The 16,854-nt window shown below is 49.2% G+C and overlaps 1 protein-coding gene across 16 annotated transcripts in view; it reads right to left on the reverse strand.

Moving 5' to 3' along the window:
* The window catches only part of DCAF4 (DDB1 and CUL4 associated factor 4), a 33,396-nt gene that overhangs the window by 9,463 nt on the left and 7,079 nt on the right, over positions 1–16,854 (reverse strand). For 7 of the 16 annotated variants that reach the window (XM_063644275.1, XM_063644272.1, XM_063644276.1 and 4 more), the window contains 7 exons: positions 11,919–12,018; positions 9,807–9,907; positions 9,334–9,491; positions 7,890–7,969; positions 6,616–6,718; positions 3,700–3,843; positions 2,534–2,583 (listed from right to left, as the gene is read on the reverse strand). In XM_063644275.1, the coding sequence (XP_063500345.1) occupies positions 2,534–2,583; positions 3,700–3,843; positions 6,616–6,718; positions 7,890–7,969; positions 9,334–9,491; positions 9,807–9,907; positions 11,919–12,010 (728 nt within the window). In that variant the 5' untranslated portion in view covers positions 12,011–12,018. Of the gene's footprint in view, positions 1–2,533; positions 2,584–3,699; positions 3,844–6,615; positions 6,719–7,889; positions 7,970–9,333; positions 9,492–9,806; positions 9,908–11,918; positions 12,019–15,208; positions 15,311–16,854 lie in introns of all 16 variants that reach the window. The other 9 variants (XM_063644277.1, XM_063644282.1, XM_063644279.1 and 6 more) reach the window with 4 other exon arrangements.

Below are 16,854 nucleotides of genomic sequence, written 5' to 3' on the forward strand. Positions count from 1 at the left end.
GCAGTGGTGCAATCTTGGCTCACTGCAACCTCTGTCTCCCGGGTTTTCAAGCAATTCTCCTGCCTCAACTTCCTGAGTAGCTGGGATTACAGGTGCGTGCCACCACACCTGGCTAATTTTTGTATTTTTAGTAGAGACGGGGTTTCACCATGTTGGTCAGGCTGGTCTTGAACTCCTGACCTCAAGTGATCCGCCTGCCTCGGCCTCCCAAAGTGCTGGGATTATGGGAATGAGCCACTGTGCCCAGTCACTTTTCTCTCTCTTTTTTAAGAGACAGGGTCTCTCTCTTTCACCCAGGCTGGAGTGCAGTAGTGTGATCACAGCTCACTGCAGCTTTGAACTCTGGGGCTCAAGTGAGCCTCCTGCCTCAGCTTCCTGAGTACCTGGAACTACAGGCAAACACCATGATGCTCAGCTAATAGAATTTTATTATTATTATTTTTTTTGTAGCGAGGTCTTGCTATATTGCCCAGGCTGGTCTCAAACTCCTGGCCTCAAGCAATCCCCTAACTTTGGCCTCCCAAAGTGCTGAGATTATAGGTGTGAGCCACCGTGCCTGGCCAGGTGACATTCTTGACTATCTGAGTATGTGATGTGTATGTGACATACTGCTCTGGGTGGTAAGCTCTAAGTTAAGTATCTCCAGGATATAGAGGGTGCTGAAACTGTAAATGAGAACACCGCCACTAAATAAACTTATGTTGCTTCTGGGTTTGGAGGGCAAGGAAGTGAAGAAAGTGGGATGTGCATGTTAGTTACTGTTGCTGAATCTCAGCTTATTTATACTCAAACTTTGAGTACTTATGGAGCCAGGCTAAGATTTAATCCTTTGACAGGCCACAGGTTAACTAAGGGCCCAATAAGTGTATAAAGAATTCCATCTAACTTCCCACCACTCTTGCAGGGAAAATGCAGAGTGCAGGTCTGAACAAAGTATCATTTTTCTAAAGGGAAAAGGTTACCTGAACTTCTGAAGCAGCACAAAAAATCTTTAGCACAAAAGCACGAAGATTACCAGAAACGGCCACCAGAGGGCGAGCCACTGATGAAGCGTTGGACCATCCATCCCTTTAAGCCCAATTACATGGATTTTTTTTTCCCTCTCCTTAGCCCACAGAAACATGAGAACACCATGCTGTTTTAAAAGACGGGAAATGAGAGCGAGGTTCTTGTTTTTGCTCTCTGCAGAGCTTGGCCTCTTTAGCCCTCAGGTTAAATCATCATAGTAACATGTGGTCAGTCCCACTAGCCTACAGAACCCCATCAAATGAAAGCCACATAAAATTTTCAATTTAGAGAACACACATAGTTTGGTGCCTTATATAAATTTGTAATCAGGTCGCTAATGTATTTAGGCTCTACCACCCTTTGAAATGTAAGCTGGGTGTGGTGGTGCATACCTACAGTCCCAGTGACTTGGGAGGCTAAGGCAGGAGGATCACTTGAGCCCAGGAGTTCTAGGCCGGAGTGAGCTATGATTGCACCATTGCACTCCAGCCTGGGTGACAGGGCAAGACCCCTTACTCTGAAAAAAATTAAAATCCAAAAAACTCCTTTGAAATAGAGTGCTGTGAAACAAATAAAATTTACAAAAAAGATTCTGATTCAGTTATCATTTGTTGAGGACCAATGATTTGCCAGAAACTGCTAGGTGCATTCACAGGAGTTAACTAATGTTAACCTCATCACAACTCAAGAAGTAGGTGTGAAGTACAATGAGTAGTCACATTGTTTCCAGAACACATTTAATAAGAGAATGAACCAAGGACAAGAGTCATTAACATGTGGCTTTGGGTGAGCCAAGTCTTGTGCCATATCAAGAGCCCCCAGGGGTCCCAGAGGCCAGGGACCACGACACTGTACTACTGTGCTCTCAGCAAAGTGGCTCTGCCCACCCTCCAGGAAGGCAGAAACTAGTGTGATGAGTGCTCTAAAAAGCTGTTGCCAGCAGGCACCTGAGGCCCAGAGCCCACACACCCATGTCCACTGCCAAAGGAACCCCCTCTCTGACCCTGCCCTCAGATTCCCCTAGGAGGACCCTGCCCTCCTGACCACTGTTTTCCTCCCTGGCCTCAGGAGGCGCTGGGCTTCCTCCCCAAGGCTGTGCTGCTCCTTTCCGCCTTGTTCCTCTGCTACCACACCAGCTCTCTGGCAGGAATACTGGGTCTGTGTAGTGAACCGAGAGCCTCCCGTCACACAGTGGCAGAGTGAGCCGGCCTTGGAGCCAGACTGCCTGAGTTCCCATCCTGTCTCCACCACATGCATGTGAAGGCCCAGACAGTGTCTGCCACAGAGTGACATCAATGTCATCTTGAGAAACAGCCATGATGGGACCACAGCTGCTTCTCTGTGCTCCACAGGCATCCTTGTGTTCTATCCAGGTACGCTGTTTTTTTTTCTACAGCGTGAGATATAAGTGCACAAGGGCCCAGTCCTCTGATCACTAAGATGCCATGTCACGAAGCCCACAGATACCCAGGTCCATGTCAGGGTGTGGCCTGCCCACCAAACCTCTTCCTCTGCCAAAGGATACAGAATGTGGGAATCCAAGTGATTCAGCGAGGCCCAGCACACCGAATTCACCTGGTAAGGAAGCACACAGCGAGATGAAAGTTATTCTACAGTAATATGCTTTCCTGTGGAATAACGTGTGGGGACATAGACGTGTCACTTCTCTCTTCAGGTCCTGCTCCTCTTCAAATGGGCTAGAACAAGCATTCTGAGGGCGGGGCTTGAGCAGGACAGAAGTAACCTCAAGCCTGAGTCCTTCAACAGACCCACAGGGAGACATCTGGTCTATCTGGCATACCCTCTGGGCAGGGCTGAATTTTCTACAGTGGCAGAAGACAAGCCGAACTCTGAAGGTGTATCTCTCTTCACCCAGAAGCCATTTTCAACCTGTATCCATCTTGCGGCTTATGCCTCAACTGAATAGCAAGTCACAGCTTCTCACGGATGCCACCATCACCCCACTGCAACTTAAAGGTTGCTCCCTAGACAGCAAGCTCCTCTTATTTGTTTAAGCCTCAGTGCTGGCTGCAGCCTGGCTGGATGACGCATCACTCCAACACACAGGGCAGGACCCCTCCCACCCAGGCCACAGTCACTGTCGCCCATTTCCAAGGAACTCTGTGCCCTGGTGTGGGCCCTTTCAGATAAACTCCTGGACCCCTGGAGGGACGGTCCTGAGGACCAGTTAAAGAAGCGCTGCTTCAACCTACCCCAACCATCTCATTTCACTTTCTTTTTCAAGACAAGAAACTCCTGGGGTCCTTCTCTTTCCCTATGGGTTCTCAGCAACTATAAATCCATTTTTTTGAGACAGGGTCTCGCTCTGTTACCCAGGTTGGAGTGCAGTGGCACGATTATGGCTCACTGCAGCCTTGATCTCCTGGGCTCAGGTGATCTTCCCACCTCACCTCCCCCCGAGCCCCCAAGCAGCTGGGACTACAGGTGCGCGCCACCACACTCAGATAATTTTTTTTTTTTTTTTTTTTTTTGTAGAGACGAGGTTTCACCATGCATGTTATGCTGCCCAGGTTGGTCTGAAACTCCTAGGCTCAAGTAAAAATCAAGTCTTATGGAAAAATGAGGTAACCATGCTCTGCCCTCTTCCCCAGTTGCTCTCCTCTACCCTGAATTTGCCGAACTACCCCCAGGGTCAAGTGTTCAGAAAGGCTACAGGGATGGGCAATGTACCTTCCGGTTGGTGAAGTAGAGGTTTTCATGCATGAACACCTTGAGTGTAGGGGTCTTCAGACTTTGCAGGTTGATGATGCCATACTTGGAGCCTCCGACTTTAACATCGTTCACTGTGAAGAGCCGGTCACTGTTGGTATCTGCCTGGAGAAGGGAAGGGGGCAGTGGGTGACCTCCCACGCTGCGCCTGGTGGGTTGCCTAAGAGGGACCTGCCCGTCTCTCCTGGCCCCCATGCTGTGTGCATTTTCAGTAGGTGAGAGTTCCTCTCCATGAGCGAGAGTGGAGATGACCTCACTTTCCCCAACTCAGTGCAGCCGTCTCTGGGCAAAGCCAGCACGTGTCTGATCTAACAATTCAAGAGGAAGGATGAGAATGGCAGTGAGGGGACATGGCCAGAAAGTCTGAGGTCTGCATGAGGACCTCACTCAGAAGTGGGTTTGGGAGAGTCCTAGCATCCACCCAGAGGAATGTGTCATGTGCCATCATGAAGGCTGTGCCGCAGTAGGAAAAACGCTAGTTCCTATTACATAGGCACTATTTTTTTTTTTTTACCACCATGAAAAAAAAAATTACATTGAATAAAACGTGCAATAGAAAAAGACTGCATTCAAATGTAGGCTATTTTTTTTTAAGAGGTGGGGTCTCACTGTTGTCACCCAGGCTGGAGTGCAGTAGCATGATCATGGCTCATGATAACTCTGAACTCCTGGGCTCAAGTCATCTTCTCTCCTCAGCCTCCTGAGCAGCTAGGACTATAGGCAGAACCACTGTGCCTGGCTACTTTTATATTTTTTTGTAGAGATACGGTCTCGCTATGTTGTCCAGGCTGGTCTTGAACTTCTGGCCTCAAGTGATCCTCCTGCCTCAGTCACCCAAAGTGCTAGGATTACAGGTGTGAGGCACTATGCCTCGCTCAGGATGTGGGCTAATTTTTTTGAGAGGGAGTCTCACTCTGTTGCCCAGGCTGAAGTACAGTGGCACCATCTCAGCTTGCTGAAACCTCCGACTCCCAGGTTCAAGCTATTCTCCCACCTCAGCCTCCTGAGTAGCTGGGACTACAGGTGCGCACCATCACACCCAGCTAATTTTTGTATTTTTAGTAGAGATGTGGTTTCACAATGTTGGTCAGGCTGGTCTCAAACTCCTGACCTCAAGTGATCCTCCCATCTCGGCCTCCCAAAGTGCTGGGATTACAGGTGTGAGCCACCGTGCCCGGCCCTATTTTTGTTTTTTCTCTTGAGACAGAGTCTTGATCGGTTGCCCAGGCTGGAGTGCAGTGGCACAATCATGGCTCACTGCAGCTTTGATTTCCCGGGATCAAGTGATCCTCCCACCACAGCCTCCTGAGTAGCTAGGACTACATGCACACACCACCACACCCAGCTAATTTATATTTTTTTGTAGAGACGGGGTTTACCCATGTTGCCTAGGCTGGTCTCAAACTTTTGGGCTCAAGTGAACCACCTGCCGAGGCCTCCCAAAATGCTGGGATTACAGGCATGAACCACTGTGCCAGATGTGGGCTATTTTAAGCTTTTCTTATTTTAAAACATGATGTGGTTAATTGCTATTTCAAAGCAAAAACTCCACATATTTATGTGTTTTGTATATATTAATAAATACAGACCCACACACAGGTTTGGACGTTGGTTTTGGTGAAACTGTACCAACGTTTTAAGTTTACGCAGGAAGAAGTTATGTTCCCAGAAGAATCATTGAAACTAGACTCAGATCTGAAAAACTGCTCTCCAGGTGCCAAGCCACTTTCTGGCCCTGCGGTCACACTGGCCAGCCAGAGTCACTGTAACTTTGGGTGATGGAGACGACCTACCACATGTAAAGCCTGGGTCAGGAGAGAGGAAGCATGAGGGTCAAGATGTCCAGGCTTGTGAACAGTGGCCTATGCATCACCAGACCCCACACACCAATGACCCCCACCATCCCCACCCACTTTACCCCAGGGAAGGGCCACAAGAGACGATTCTACTCATTCAGTCAAACCATACCCCCAAGCACACATGGAGAGAAAAGCCACATGGGAGAATGTGGGCCCAGTCCCCAACACCCCTCACATGGAAGGGCCCCACTGTGGTGGTCTCCTGGGGCAGGAGGATGCAGTGTCGACCTCCAGGGTCAATCTCTAGCATCAGCCTCCAGTCCCACCAGCAGATGACTGAGTCCAGATGCTCCTGCCTCTGTAACCTCCTCTCACTCTCCCTGGCTTTCCCTCAGCCTCCAGGAAGGATAGGGCTTGCCGGGCAGGCCCTGCTCTTACGTGGTCCATCGAGAGGTCAGGGACCTTTGTTTGCAGTGGACCCTCTAGCTCTCTGCCAACATTTCCCTGGCCCCTGGGTTTGAGCGGCTGACCTTGGCTTCTAGCTTGGGTCCAACTCAAACCAGAGAAGGCCTTTCACCCCCTGCAAATGATGTGATGGAGGTGTGTTGATGGGAGGTGCCACTGAGGCCAGGGGCAGCAAGCAAGGAGTCCTACCCTCTAGTGACCAAATGCACACTGGGCTGCAGGTTTAGCCACCAAGTCCTGCCCCAGTTCAGGAAGAAGTAGATGTCCCCAGGTCCACTGTGAACCTTTTTAATTGCATACACAACACAGCCAAAGAGACGTTATTTTGTAAAGTTTCTTAGTCGAGGTGTGGCTGGGTCCAGACTCTGACGTCAAACGATGGAGCTGAAGTGGGGGTGATGATGGTCGCCGCACAGCCTGCCTGCCAGCTCAGCATCTCCCAGCGGGTAGCCAGCAGGCAGGTTAAAATCGTACAACCAAGAAGATGCCACCTACTTTCATTGCAGTTGGCTTCTCCAGAGCCAGGTTTGATGACTGGCAACGCTAAGCCACAAAGTGTCCAGAGGGTGGCAGCCACACCCTAGGCATCCACAGGTGTCCCCCTCCCACTCACCAGTATGAGGTTAAATCGGTCGCTTGCCAAGGCAGAGGGATCCAAGCTTCGAATCTGGACCTTTTTCCTCTCCATGCAGCTGAGACGCAGCTCATGGGCTAAACTGCAGAAACAGAGGGTGGGGGCATGGATGCTGAAGCTGACATCCATGAAGAAGATTAGGGGGTCTCTGGCCTTCCCTGCCCCCCTGACGCCTATCTCTCCTCGTCAGCCTGCTGCTCCACAGTACTTCTCAGCAATGGAGATGAGCAAGATCCCAGACTATCCGAATTTGAGTTTCCCCACAGAACGCTCAGGAAGATGAAAATGAAGAAGTGGGTGGCCCATTTGCAGAGTCAAAGAGTGGCAGTTAGAGGGAGTTGTGTCTGCATCACTCAGTACAGCTCCGTCTCCTGAGATGACAAAGGGCAGGAGATGAAACAATGGTCTGGAGGGCACTCCGCTGCTGGGAAAAGCCCCAGGATACGGCTGCCGGGAAGAGCCCCAGGATACAGCCGCCTCTTGTTTTGCAGGGTGAGGAACACATCTAACTAGATTTTTAACTTTCTGTCTCAGAAGGAGGAAAACAGGAGGGGCCTGCCCTGCCTGATACCTACGGTGTTTCTGGCCTTCCCTGAAGGGGCCCTGCTCCAAGGTGCGAGGGCTGTGCCCCAGGAAGCTGCCTCAAATGCAGGTTCTTCACTTGCGCATGTACAGTGGGGGCAGGAGACGCAGGGCTGGGCGCTCAGGTGTTGGAGTCAGACAGTTCCCCACTTCTAGCTTTACCTTGAGCAAATCACTCCACTCTGAGCCTCAGTCTCTTCTTCAGGAAATGGGGGAAAGTATAGGCCTATTTCACAGGGTTTTAGTTAGAATTGTATCAGCCATCATAAGTACTTTGATAAGGTTTAGTACACACACATCCACTTAATGCCCCATTTTTGGTGACAACTCATTAGAAGGGAAGGAAGGATGCAGAAATGTCATGGGAATGAAGTTGTAGGATCTTCTACTAGAATGCCTTATGAGTAACAGAGAATAGCCATCTCTGCCTACGTCCCCATCCTCTCTCCCTAGCCTCCTGAAAGAGTCCCCCGCCTTCACTCTAGAAAGAACAGCTTTCTCAGGGTGGGTTTAAGCAGCAGAAGGCAGGCTGTGAACTGAAGCCCCTCAACAGTGCACGTGCTTCACGGGGTAGCCACATGGTCTATCCAGACTGGATTCTTACACCATGAAAATAAGAAACAGGAAAAGAACATTCATGAAGAAAACATAACAAAGAGGCATTGTCTTACTGGCAGTAATTGGTGACGTTGAGAAAACCCAGCTGGCTTTTTCGTAGCATGGAAGATGCATTAAATCCCATCCTGGCAATCTATATTTATTAAAAAAAGGGAACAATTTAATGAAGATTTATTTGTTATGGGATAACGGAGAATGTTTTTAGTTCCATAGGACGTAATGAAGGAAATAGGCACTAAATTGGCAGAAATTATATGCATAAAAATCCGACGGTGTCCTTTCCAAGTCTCCTTTCCTTGGCAAGAGGAAAGGCCCAGCAGAAGAAAGTGTGAGCGAGAAAGTCTGCTTGTCAACTCTGCCCACGCTCCCCATCCACATACACCCGGGGGGACGAAGCCACCAGGTTCGTGAGTGCAGCAATGGGACTGCAGACAGGTCTGCACCACTCTCCATTCCACCCGTGGTGACCCAGGGCTGGAACTTTACATTCCATTGCCTACCTTGACAACAAAATATGCTAGCATCTAGACCTGTTGGTCTGTATTCCAAACAGACAAGATGGCGTGTATTCCAAACCATGCATCCTGGTCTTCTATTTAACATAGACAGCTGGGCCGGGCATGGTGGCTCACACCTCTAATCCCACACTTTGGGAGGCCAAGGTGGGCGGATTACTTGAGGCCAGGAGTTTGGGACCAGCCTGGCCAACATGGTGAAACTCCATCTCTATAAAAAAATACAAAAATTAGCTGGGCATGGTGGCAGGCACCTGTAATCCCAGCTACTTGGGAGACTGAGGCGGGAGGATCACCTGAACCTGGGAGGCGGAGGTTGCAGTGAGCTGAGATCATGCCACTGCACTCCAGCCCGGGCAACAGAGTGGGACCCTGTCTCAAAAAAAAAAAAAAAACCCAAAAAATAAAAAACAGTTACTAAAATTATATCACACTGCCTCCCAAGATTCCTTCAGGAATGACAAAATGTTAGAACTGCTGAAGAAGGCTGGGTGCGGTGGCTCACGCCTGCAATCCCAGCACTTTGGGAGGCTGAGGCAGGCAGATCACTTGAAGTCAGGAGTTCAAGACCAACCTGGCCAACATGGTGAAACCCTGTCTCTACTAAAAATGGTGGCACGTGCCTGTAGTCCCAGCTACTCAGGAGGCTGAGGCTGGAGAATCGCTTGAACCTGGGAGGTGGAGGTTGCACTGAGCTGAGATCATGCCACTGCACTCCAGCCTGGGCAACAGAGTGAGACTCCGCCTCAAAAAAAAAAAAAAAAAAAAAAACTTATCAAACAAGAAAACGGGGATGGTAAGAGAGGGCTCTTGGCTGTTCTTATTCTTGTCTTCTTCCTGTCAGGGAAAAGCTGGGGCCACACCCCCTGAGGTGCCTCTGCTAAGTGTCACAGGGGCATCTAATTGGCACCCTTTTCAACAGTGGATGGACAGGTGCTGGCAGCAGCGGAGAGGACAGGCGGCGAAGGGGTGAGGAGCCCACCTTTTTCTGTCTGTCCTCTTCCTGGAGCAGCCGCAGTCTCTTGCTCTCCATCTCCTTCTGCCGGATGCTCTCTTTCGTCAGGGGGTTGCAGTTGTTATGTCCAGGGAGCAAGCGGAAGTAGCGTTTCTTTTCAGGGTCAAAGTAAAACCCAGGTAGCTCTTTAGACAAAAAAATTAAATGCACCAATTTCAACCACTGTGAACTGACCACCTGAGTTGGGTGCCCAGTGGCCTGTCCCCCCACCTCGTGGCTGCCTGTCTTTTTTGAGAGCGAGGATGAGCTGCCTTGTCAGGCAACATCCTGGACTATGCTGTCCTGGGGGAGGCGGTTTGCCTCATGACCACCATTCCTGACGCACCCAGCTCCTTCCCTGAGTGTTTCAATTTGTTCCTGGAATTCCTTCCAAGCCAGGAATGGGTCTCAGCCTTCCCTGTGCACAGGGGCCAGGAGTCCTACCCCGCAAGTGGCCTTACCTGGCACAGAGGAGGTCCCAGCTGTGCCAGACGAGGTCGACGGAGACTCGTCATCACCATGGCCAGAATCGTGAGCGGGCTGTGCTGCCCAGGAGTCAGACCTGTTGACACACAGCTGTGTTAACTTGCAGCCCAGGGCTTGAGTTCCAGCCATTCTGACGGGGGGCGGGGGTCCATTTGGGCAGTTCTGCAGCCTTCAACTCTGATCTCTGACCTTTCTGATTACTTGAGAAGCACTGATCCCCTCTTGCAAATAAAACAAAATAGGGCAAGGTTTTGGTTTTTCATTCTTTTTTCTTTCTTTAAAAGAGGACAGATGTCACAGTGATTCCCTCTTCTTATCTTCTCACTCGAGCATTTTGTGAGATCTTGAGGAATTTTCCAGATTAAAAGGAAAAATAGAAATCTCTGCCAATAAGAATTTTACCAGCTGGGCTCATTTGTCAGCACAACAGCAGTTACAATGCTAGGTGAATTTCATTCTTTATTGGATTCAGTAGCACAAAAAGTTTAAATTTTACTTGACTACACAATCTTACAGACAGAGAAACTGGGGTTTGGGGGACAGAGGTGATTAGTTCAGTAACACTGGGATAGAGCCGTGGCTGAAACACTTGATGTGTAAATCCACAAGTAGCTTCTGTGGGAATTATAGGCTGAATGATGTAGTAGAGGCGTGTGCCACCACACCCAGATAATTTTTATATTTTTAGTAGAGACGGGGTTTCGCCGTGTTGGCCAGACTGGTCTCCAACTCCTGACCTCAAGTGATCCAGCTGCCTTGGCCTCCCAAAGTGCTGGGATTACAGGCGTCAGCCACCACGCCCAGCCCAGCCAACTTTATTTTTAAAATACATTTAATGTGGCCTTGGCCTGGGTGGTGGTTCACGTCTGTAATCGTAGCACTTTGGGAGGCTGAGGCAGAAGGATCACTTGAGCTCAGGAGTTTGACACCAGCCTGAGCAACAGAGTGAGACCTCATCTCTTAAGTAAATAAATAAATATAATGTAGCCTGGTGTACAGGGTTTTAAAGTCTACACTAGTATACAGTAATGTCCTAAGCCTTTGTGTTCACTCATCACTCAATCACTGACTTCCAGTCCCGAAAGCTCCTTTCACAGGAAGTGTCATATATAGGTATACCATTTTTAAAAAATCTTATATACCCTATTTTTACTGTATCTTTTCTATGTTGAGATACACAAATACCACTGTGTCCTGACTGCCTCTAGCATTCAGTACAGTCACATGCTGTACAGGTTTGCAGCCTCGGAGCAATCGGCTACACCATATAGCTTAGGTGTGTGGCTGGCTGTACCATGTAGATTTGTAACGTATGTGCTATGATGTTTGCATGACACGATTGCCTAACAACATATTCCTCAGAATGCATTCCTCCTTGTTAAGCGAAGCATGAGTGTATAGCCTTGTCCAAGACTCAGGCTGAATTAATAAAATTTGGTTTCCACAAAGGTATTTGCATAAAAAGTCTACAAAATGGAGAAACGGTTTTCTTTTTTTGAGATGGAGTCTCGCTCTGCCACCCAGGCTGGAGTGCAGTGGCGCAATCTCGGCTCACTGCAAGCTCAGCCTCCCGGGTTCACGTCATTCTCCTGCCTCAGCCTCTCCAAGTAGCTGGGACTACAGGCGACCGCCACCACGCTCGGCTAATTTTTTGTATTTTTTTAGTAGAGACGGTGTTTCACCGTGGTCTCGATCTCCTGACCTCGTGATCCGCCTGCCTCGGCCTCCCAAAGTGCTGGGATTACAAGCGTGAGCCACTGCGCGCGGTTCCAGTTGTATCAGATAACGTCTACCTCTAGCCTTATGGCGAATGCTCTGGCCAGAGGTCATGGTCACTTACGAAAGAACAGAGAGTGGTCCTCTCTCCTCACTACTCAGTGCGGTGGGCTGACCCACCACAGCGACAAGCCCTGGGAGCACGTTAGGAAGGCAGGCTCTCCTCAAGACCCCTCAGACCTACGGAATCAGAACCTGCATTGGGACAAGCCCCCAGATGATCTCCACACCTGTGAGCGTGGGTGACATGCCATGTGTACAGTGCCAGAAGCACATTGGGCAAAAGTGGCTCCCCAGAGCAGCACACTTGCCTGTCTTCAGAATCACGGAGTCTGAACCAAGGGTTCTGCTGGTGGCTTCTTCTCCCATGTCTTCTTCTACTCTGCCAGCGACTTTTATTCATTTCTGTTCCTAAAAGAAAAACAAAAAAATCCATACATCTCTGTGTGGGCGTGGGCTTTTCTGTTTGCTTCTTGGCAGCTGCTTCGTGCTCAGCGCCAGCAAAAGGCTGGCCCACCCTGGGTTATCATCAGATTTGCCACAGCAAGCCTTACCCGGGAAGGGCTGCCTCCAGCACTCCCCCAACATTCTTCCCACTTCCTTCCTGTCACCCCTAGTCAATCACATAGCTTCCTACCCCACAGAAATATTGCCAGGTTGGCCAGGTGCGGTGGCTCATGCCTGTAATCTCAGCACTTTGGGGGGCTGAGGCAGGCGGATCACGAGGTCAGGAGTTCAAGCCCAGCCTGACCAACATGGTGAAACCCCATTTCTACTAAAAATACAAAAATTAGCTGGGAGTGGTAACGTGCACCTGTAATCCCAGCTACTCAGGAGGCTGAGGCAGGAGAATCGCTTGAACCTGGAAGGTGGAGTTTACAGTGAGCTGAGATTGTGCTCACTGTGAATTGCACTCCAGCCTGGGTGACAGAGCGAGACACCATCTCAAAAAAAAAAAAAAAAAGGCCGGGTGCGGTGGCTCAAGCCTGTAATCCCAGCACTTTGGGAGGCCGAGGCGGGCGGATCACGAGGTCAGGAGATCGAGACCATCCTGGCTAACACGGTGAAACCCCGTCTCTACTAAAAATACAAAAAATTAGCAGGGCGTGTTGGCGGGCGCCTGTAGTCCCAGCTACTCGGGAGGCTGAGGCAGGAGAATGGCGTGAACCCCGGGAGGCGGAGCTTGCAGTGAGCCGAGATCACGCCACTGCACTCCAGCCTGGGGGACAGAGCAAGACTCCGTCTCAAAAAAAAAAAAAAAAAAAAAAAAAAAGAAAAATTGCCAGGCATGAATCCCCTAACTTCACTCCCTTCTGCTCCACAAATACCTGCCTTTACTAATTGTCTTCTTTTTTTTTTTTGAGATGGAGTCTCGCTCTGTCGCCCAGGCTGGAATGCAGTGGCGCAATCTCGGCTCACTGCAAGCTCCACCTCCCGGGTTCATGCCATTCTCCTGCCTCAGCCTCCCAAGTAGCTGGGACTACAGGCGCCCGCCACCATGCCCGGCTAATTTTTTTTTTTTTTTTTTTTTTGCATTTTTAGTAGAAACGGGGTTTCACCGTGTTAGCCAGGATGGTCTCGATCTCCTGACCTCGTGATCCGCCCGCCTCGGCCTCCCGAAGTGCTGCGATTACAGGCGTGAGCCACCGCGCCCGGCCACTAATTGTCTTCTTCCTTATCTTGGACCAGGTATCACTGCTCCTTTTCAAGGGAGACCCATCCCACCTGGCTGTTGGTCTCATTCCTTCTCAGGAACTGCAGACATCTGTTCCCCCATATGTTAATGTCTCCTTCTCCTTATCTCAGCTTTTAAAAACATGCCCAGGTTTTTCATTTGTAAGTGTTCCATTTCTAATCCAAAAAAAATGGGCATATTCTGAAAGAATGGTCTACATCTACGACTTCAATGTCTTCATCTCCCAATGTTCCTCAACCCACTGCAGTCGAGCTTCCTCTCTCCTCGCCTTTCTATTAAAATGCTCTTGCTCATGATTACCTACTTGCCAAAGTGAGTGGTCTCTTTTTAGCCCTTATTCCTGCAACATGTGGCACCAGGAGGCTACATTCTTCCTTTGGCTTCTGTAATATCTTTCTCTTGGTTTTCTTCTTGCTAAATGAATCCTTTGCTCATTTCTCCTGGGTTACACACCCTGTATGTGATTTCCATTGTTCTGTCCTAGATCCTTTTCCTTTCAGACTTAACACCATCTCATCTACCAATGCAGATGCAGCTCCAACCCTAATATTGCTACTGAGCATCAAGTTCCTACGCTGCTTCCTATTTCCACAGACCCAACAGGTTCAAAAGTGAGTTCATTTCTCTCTGACCCCCGATCTGCTCTTTTGCCTGTCTATATTTCTCTTCTCTGAAAGTAATATCCTTGACCCTGCAGCCCAAATGTGTGTGTATTTTTTTTTTTTCTTTTTGAGATGGAGTCTCGCTCTGTTGCCCAGGCTGGAGTGCAGTGGCACCATCTCGGCTCACTGCAACCTCCGCCTCTCAGGTTCAAGTGATTCTCCTGCCTCAGCCTCCCAAGTAGCTGGGACTATGGGCACCCACCACCACACCCAGCTAATTTTTGTATTTTTAGTAGAGACGGGTTTCACCATGTTGGCCAGGCTGCTCAAGAACTCCTGGCCTCAAGTGATCTACCTGCCTTATCCTCCCAAAGTGCTGGGATTACAGGCATGGGCCACTAAGCCCGGCCCTAAAACTTTTATCTTATTCATTGTCCTAAACAATGGCTCCTGAACACCATGTGTGGGTTTCCCTATGGATCAGTTACCTTATACCCCAGCTAAAGAATACAGTTGTATTTATTAATAGTTAAGTTACAAGCTGAAAGGCACTGTGCACAGGAAGGGAAGCACGTGTAGCCAGTGTTAAGACTGGTAGGAAAATGGCTGCGTGCGGTAGCTCATACCTGTAATCCCAGCATTTTTGGGAGGCTGAAGTGGGAGGATCGCTTGAGCCCAGAGTTTGAGACCAGCCTGGGCAATATAGTGAGACCCCATCTCAAAAAAGAAAAAGACTGATAGGAAAAATAAGCCCTCCTGACATAAAGATGATTATTATTACCAACTGTATAAAAAGGTCAAAATTTCTTTAGAGTGCATGTTCTGTATATGAAATAATTCTAATTTGTTTAATTATGTAACAATGCATGAATACAGCAAAGAACACACGAACTGGTGAGTCAAAGACTTCAGATCACCCACAGGAGGCAGGACCATGTCCCACTCACACCATTATCCTCAGTAGGGGGCTGCATAATCAGCAGGACGCAGCCGATGATAAAATCACTGGCGAGTGCCAATTTGGGCCAGGGAGAGCATGTGTTCACCCCTAACTCATACATGCACTGCAATCTGGTAAGGGAGCCTGCCAACTTCAAGTAATATAGTTAGGTCAAGCAAAAATCATTTTAAAGGCTGGATGTGGTGGCTCACGCCTGTAATCCTAGCACTTTGGGAGGCCGATGTGGGTGGATCACCTGAGGTCAGGAGTGTGAGATCAGCCTGGCCAACGTGGTGAAACCCCATCTCTACTAAAAGTACAACAGTTCACGGGGTGTGGTGGCTGGTGCCTGTAATCCGTTACCTGGGAGGCTGAGGCAGGAGAATTGTTTGAACCCAGGAGGCAGAGGTTGCAGTGAGCTGAGATTACACCATCGCACTCTAGCCTGGGCAAAAGGGCGAACCTCTGTCTCAAAAAAAAAAAAAAAAAAAAAAAATCATTTAAAAAGTCACATACTAATAGAAGCCTTCCCAATACGGAAAGAGTTTAAAGGCTAGGACAAAGACAGTACCTTTCTAGTACTTTTAAGAAGCCTGTTCAGGGGTGGGGAGTGTGTCTTCTCTAAATACAAACACAGTTCATTCTCTATGGCCGCTTTATAGTCCATGTTTGCACTCATCACTCTGCATGACTCTGTTCATACTCCCATCTCATACTAGATGTGAGGTGAATTCTATAAGGCAAACATCCTACTTTGTTCTTTTTTCTATTCCTAGCATCCATGACCTAGTTGGTGCTTAGTAAATTTTTGCTGAACTGAAGCAAAGCAAAACAAAACCTGTGGCTACTTTAAGTCCCAGGTAGCTTCTTTCTGCTCTGGGTTATTTCCATTTACTACTCCACACACATTTACAAAGCACTCACTCCATGTGAGGAACTGGGGAGTGGGCAGAGATAATAAGCTGTGCTCCCTGGCTTCGAGGCACTGATTATTTAATATGGGAGACAGATGCACAGACCAACCCCTGCAGCGCAGGATAAGGATGAAGACCCAAGTCTCTCCAAGTGTGGTGGGAGAGAAGGGAGTGACTGCTCCACGTGCCTGGGCTGGAGGTGGGGGAGGGAGGTAAGTGCAGTCTGAAGAATGAAAATGTCAGGCAAGCCCAGCGTGGTGGCTCACGCCTGTAATCCCAGCACTTTGGCAGGCCGAGGTGGGCAGATCACCTGAGGTCAGGAGTTCGAGATCAGCCTGACCAACATGCCGAAACCCCATCTCCACTAAAAATACAAAAATTAGGCCGGGTGTGGTGGCTCATGCCTGTAATCCCAGCACTTTGGGAGGCCCAGGCGGGTGGATCACCTGAGGATGGGAGTTCGAGACCAGCCTGACCAACATGGAGAAACCCTGTCTCTACTAAAAATACAAAAATTAGCCGGGCACGGTGGTGGGCACCTGCAATCCCCACTACTTGGGAGGCTGAGGCAGGAGAATCGCTTGAACCCGGGAGGTGGAGGTTGCCGTGAGCCAAGATAGTGCCATTGCACTCCAGCCTGGGCAACAGAGCGAGACTCTGTCTCAAAAAAAAAAAAAAAAAGAAAATGCCAGGTAAGGCAGTGGGGGCGGGGGGCCTGCAGGCCATTTGGTATGGCCAGAGCCTGAAGTTCAAGAAATGGGAGGGATGAGCCTGCAGAGGCAGAAAGGGCATGATCATGAGGACTCTAGGTGTGCGAGGAGTGACATGATTAGAGCTGCTAAGAAAGGGCACCTGAAAGGCAGCGGCATGGGGTGACAGTAAGAACTGCAGCGGCAAGCCAGGTGAGATTAACTCACACATTTTGGACATGGTACTTCGGATAGCAGAGCCTGGATTTAGATTCAGGCAGCAAATTTCATGGGAGAGGTGGAGAGAGGAGTTGAGAAAGGTTAAGTGAGTAACTGGTAGAGTCATGAGCAGGGAGACTAAGAATAAAGGAAGAACACTTTGGGGAGAGGAGAGTAAGTCTGATTT

The sequence above is a fragment of the Symphalangus syndactylus genome, chromosome 8 (assembly GCF_028878055.3).
Source record: "Symphalangus syndactylus isolate Jambi chromosome 8, NHGRI_mSymSyn1-v2.1_pri, whole genome shotgun sequence".
NCBI classification, from domain to species: Eukaryota; Metazoa; Chordata; class Mammalia; order Primates; family Hylobatidae; genus Symphalangus; species Symphalangus syndactylus.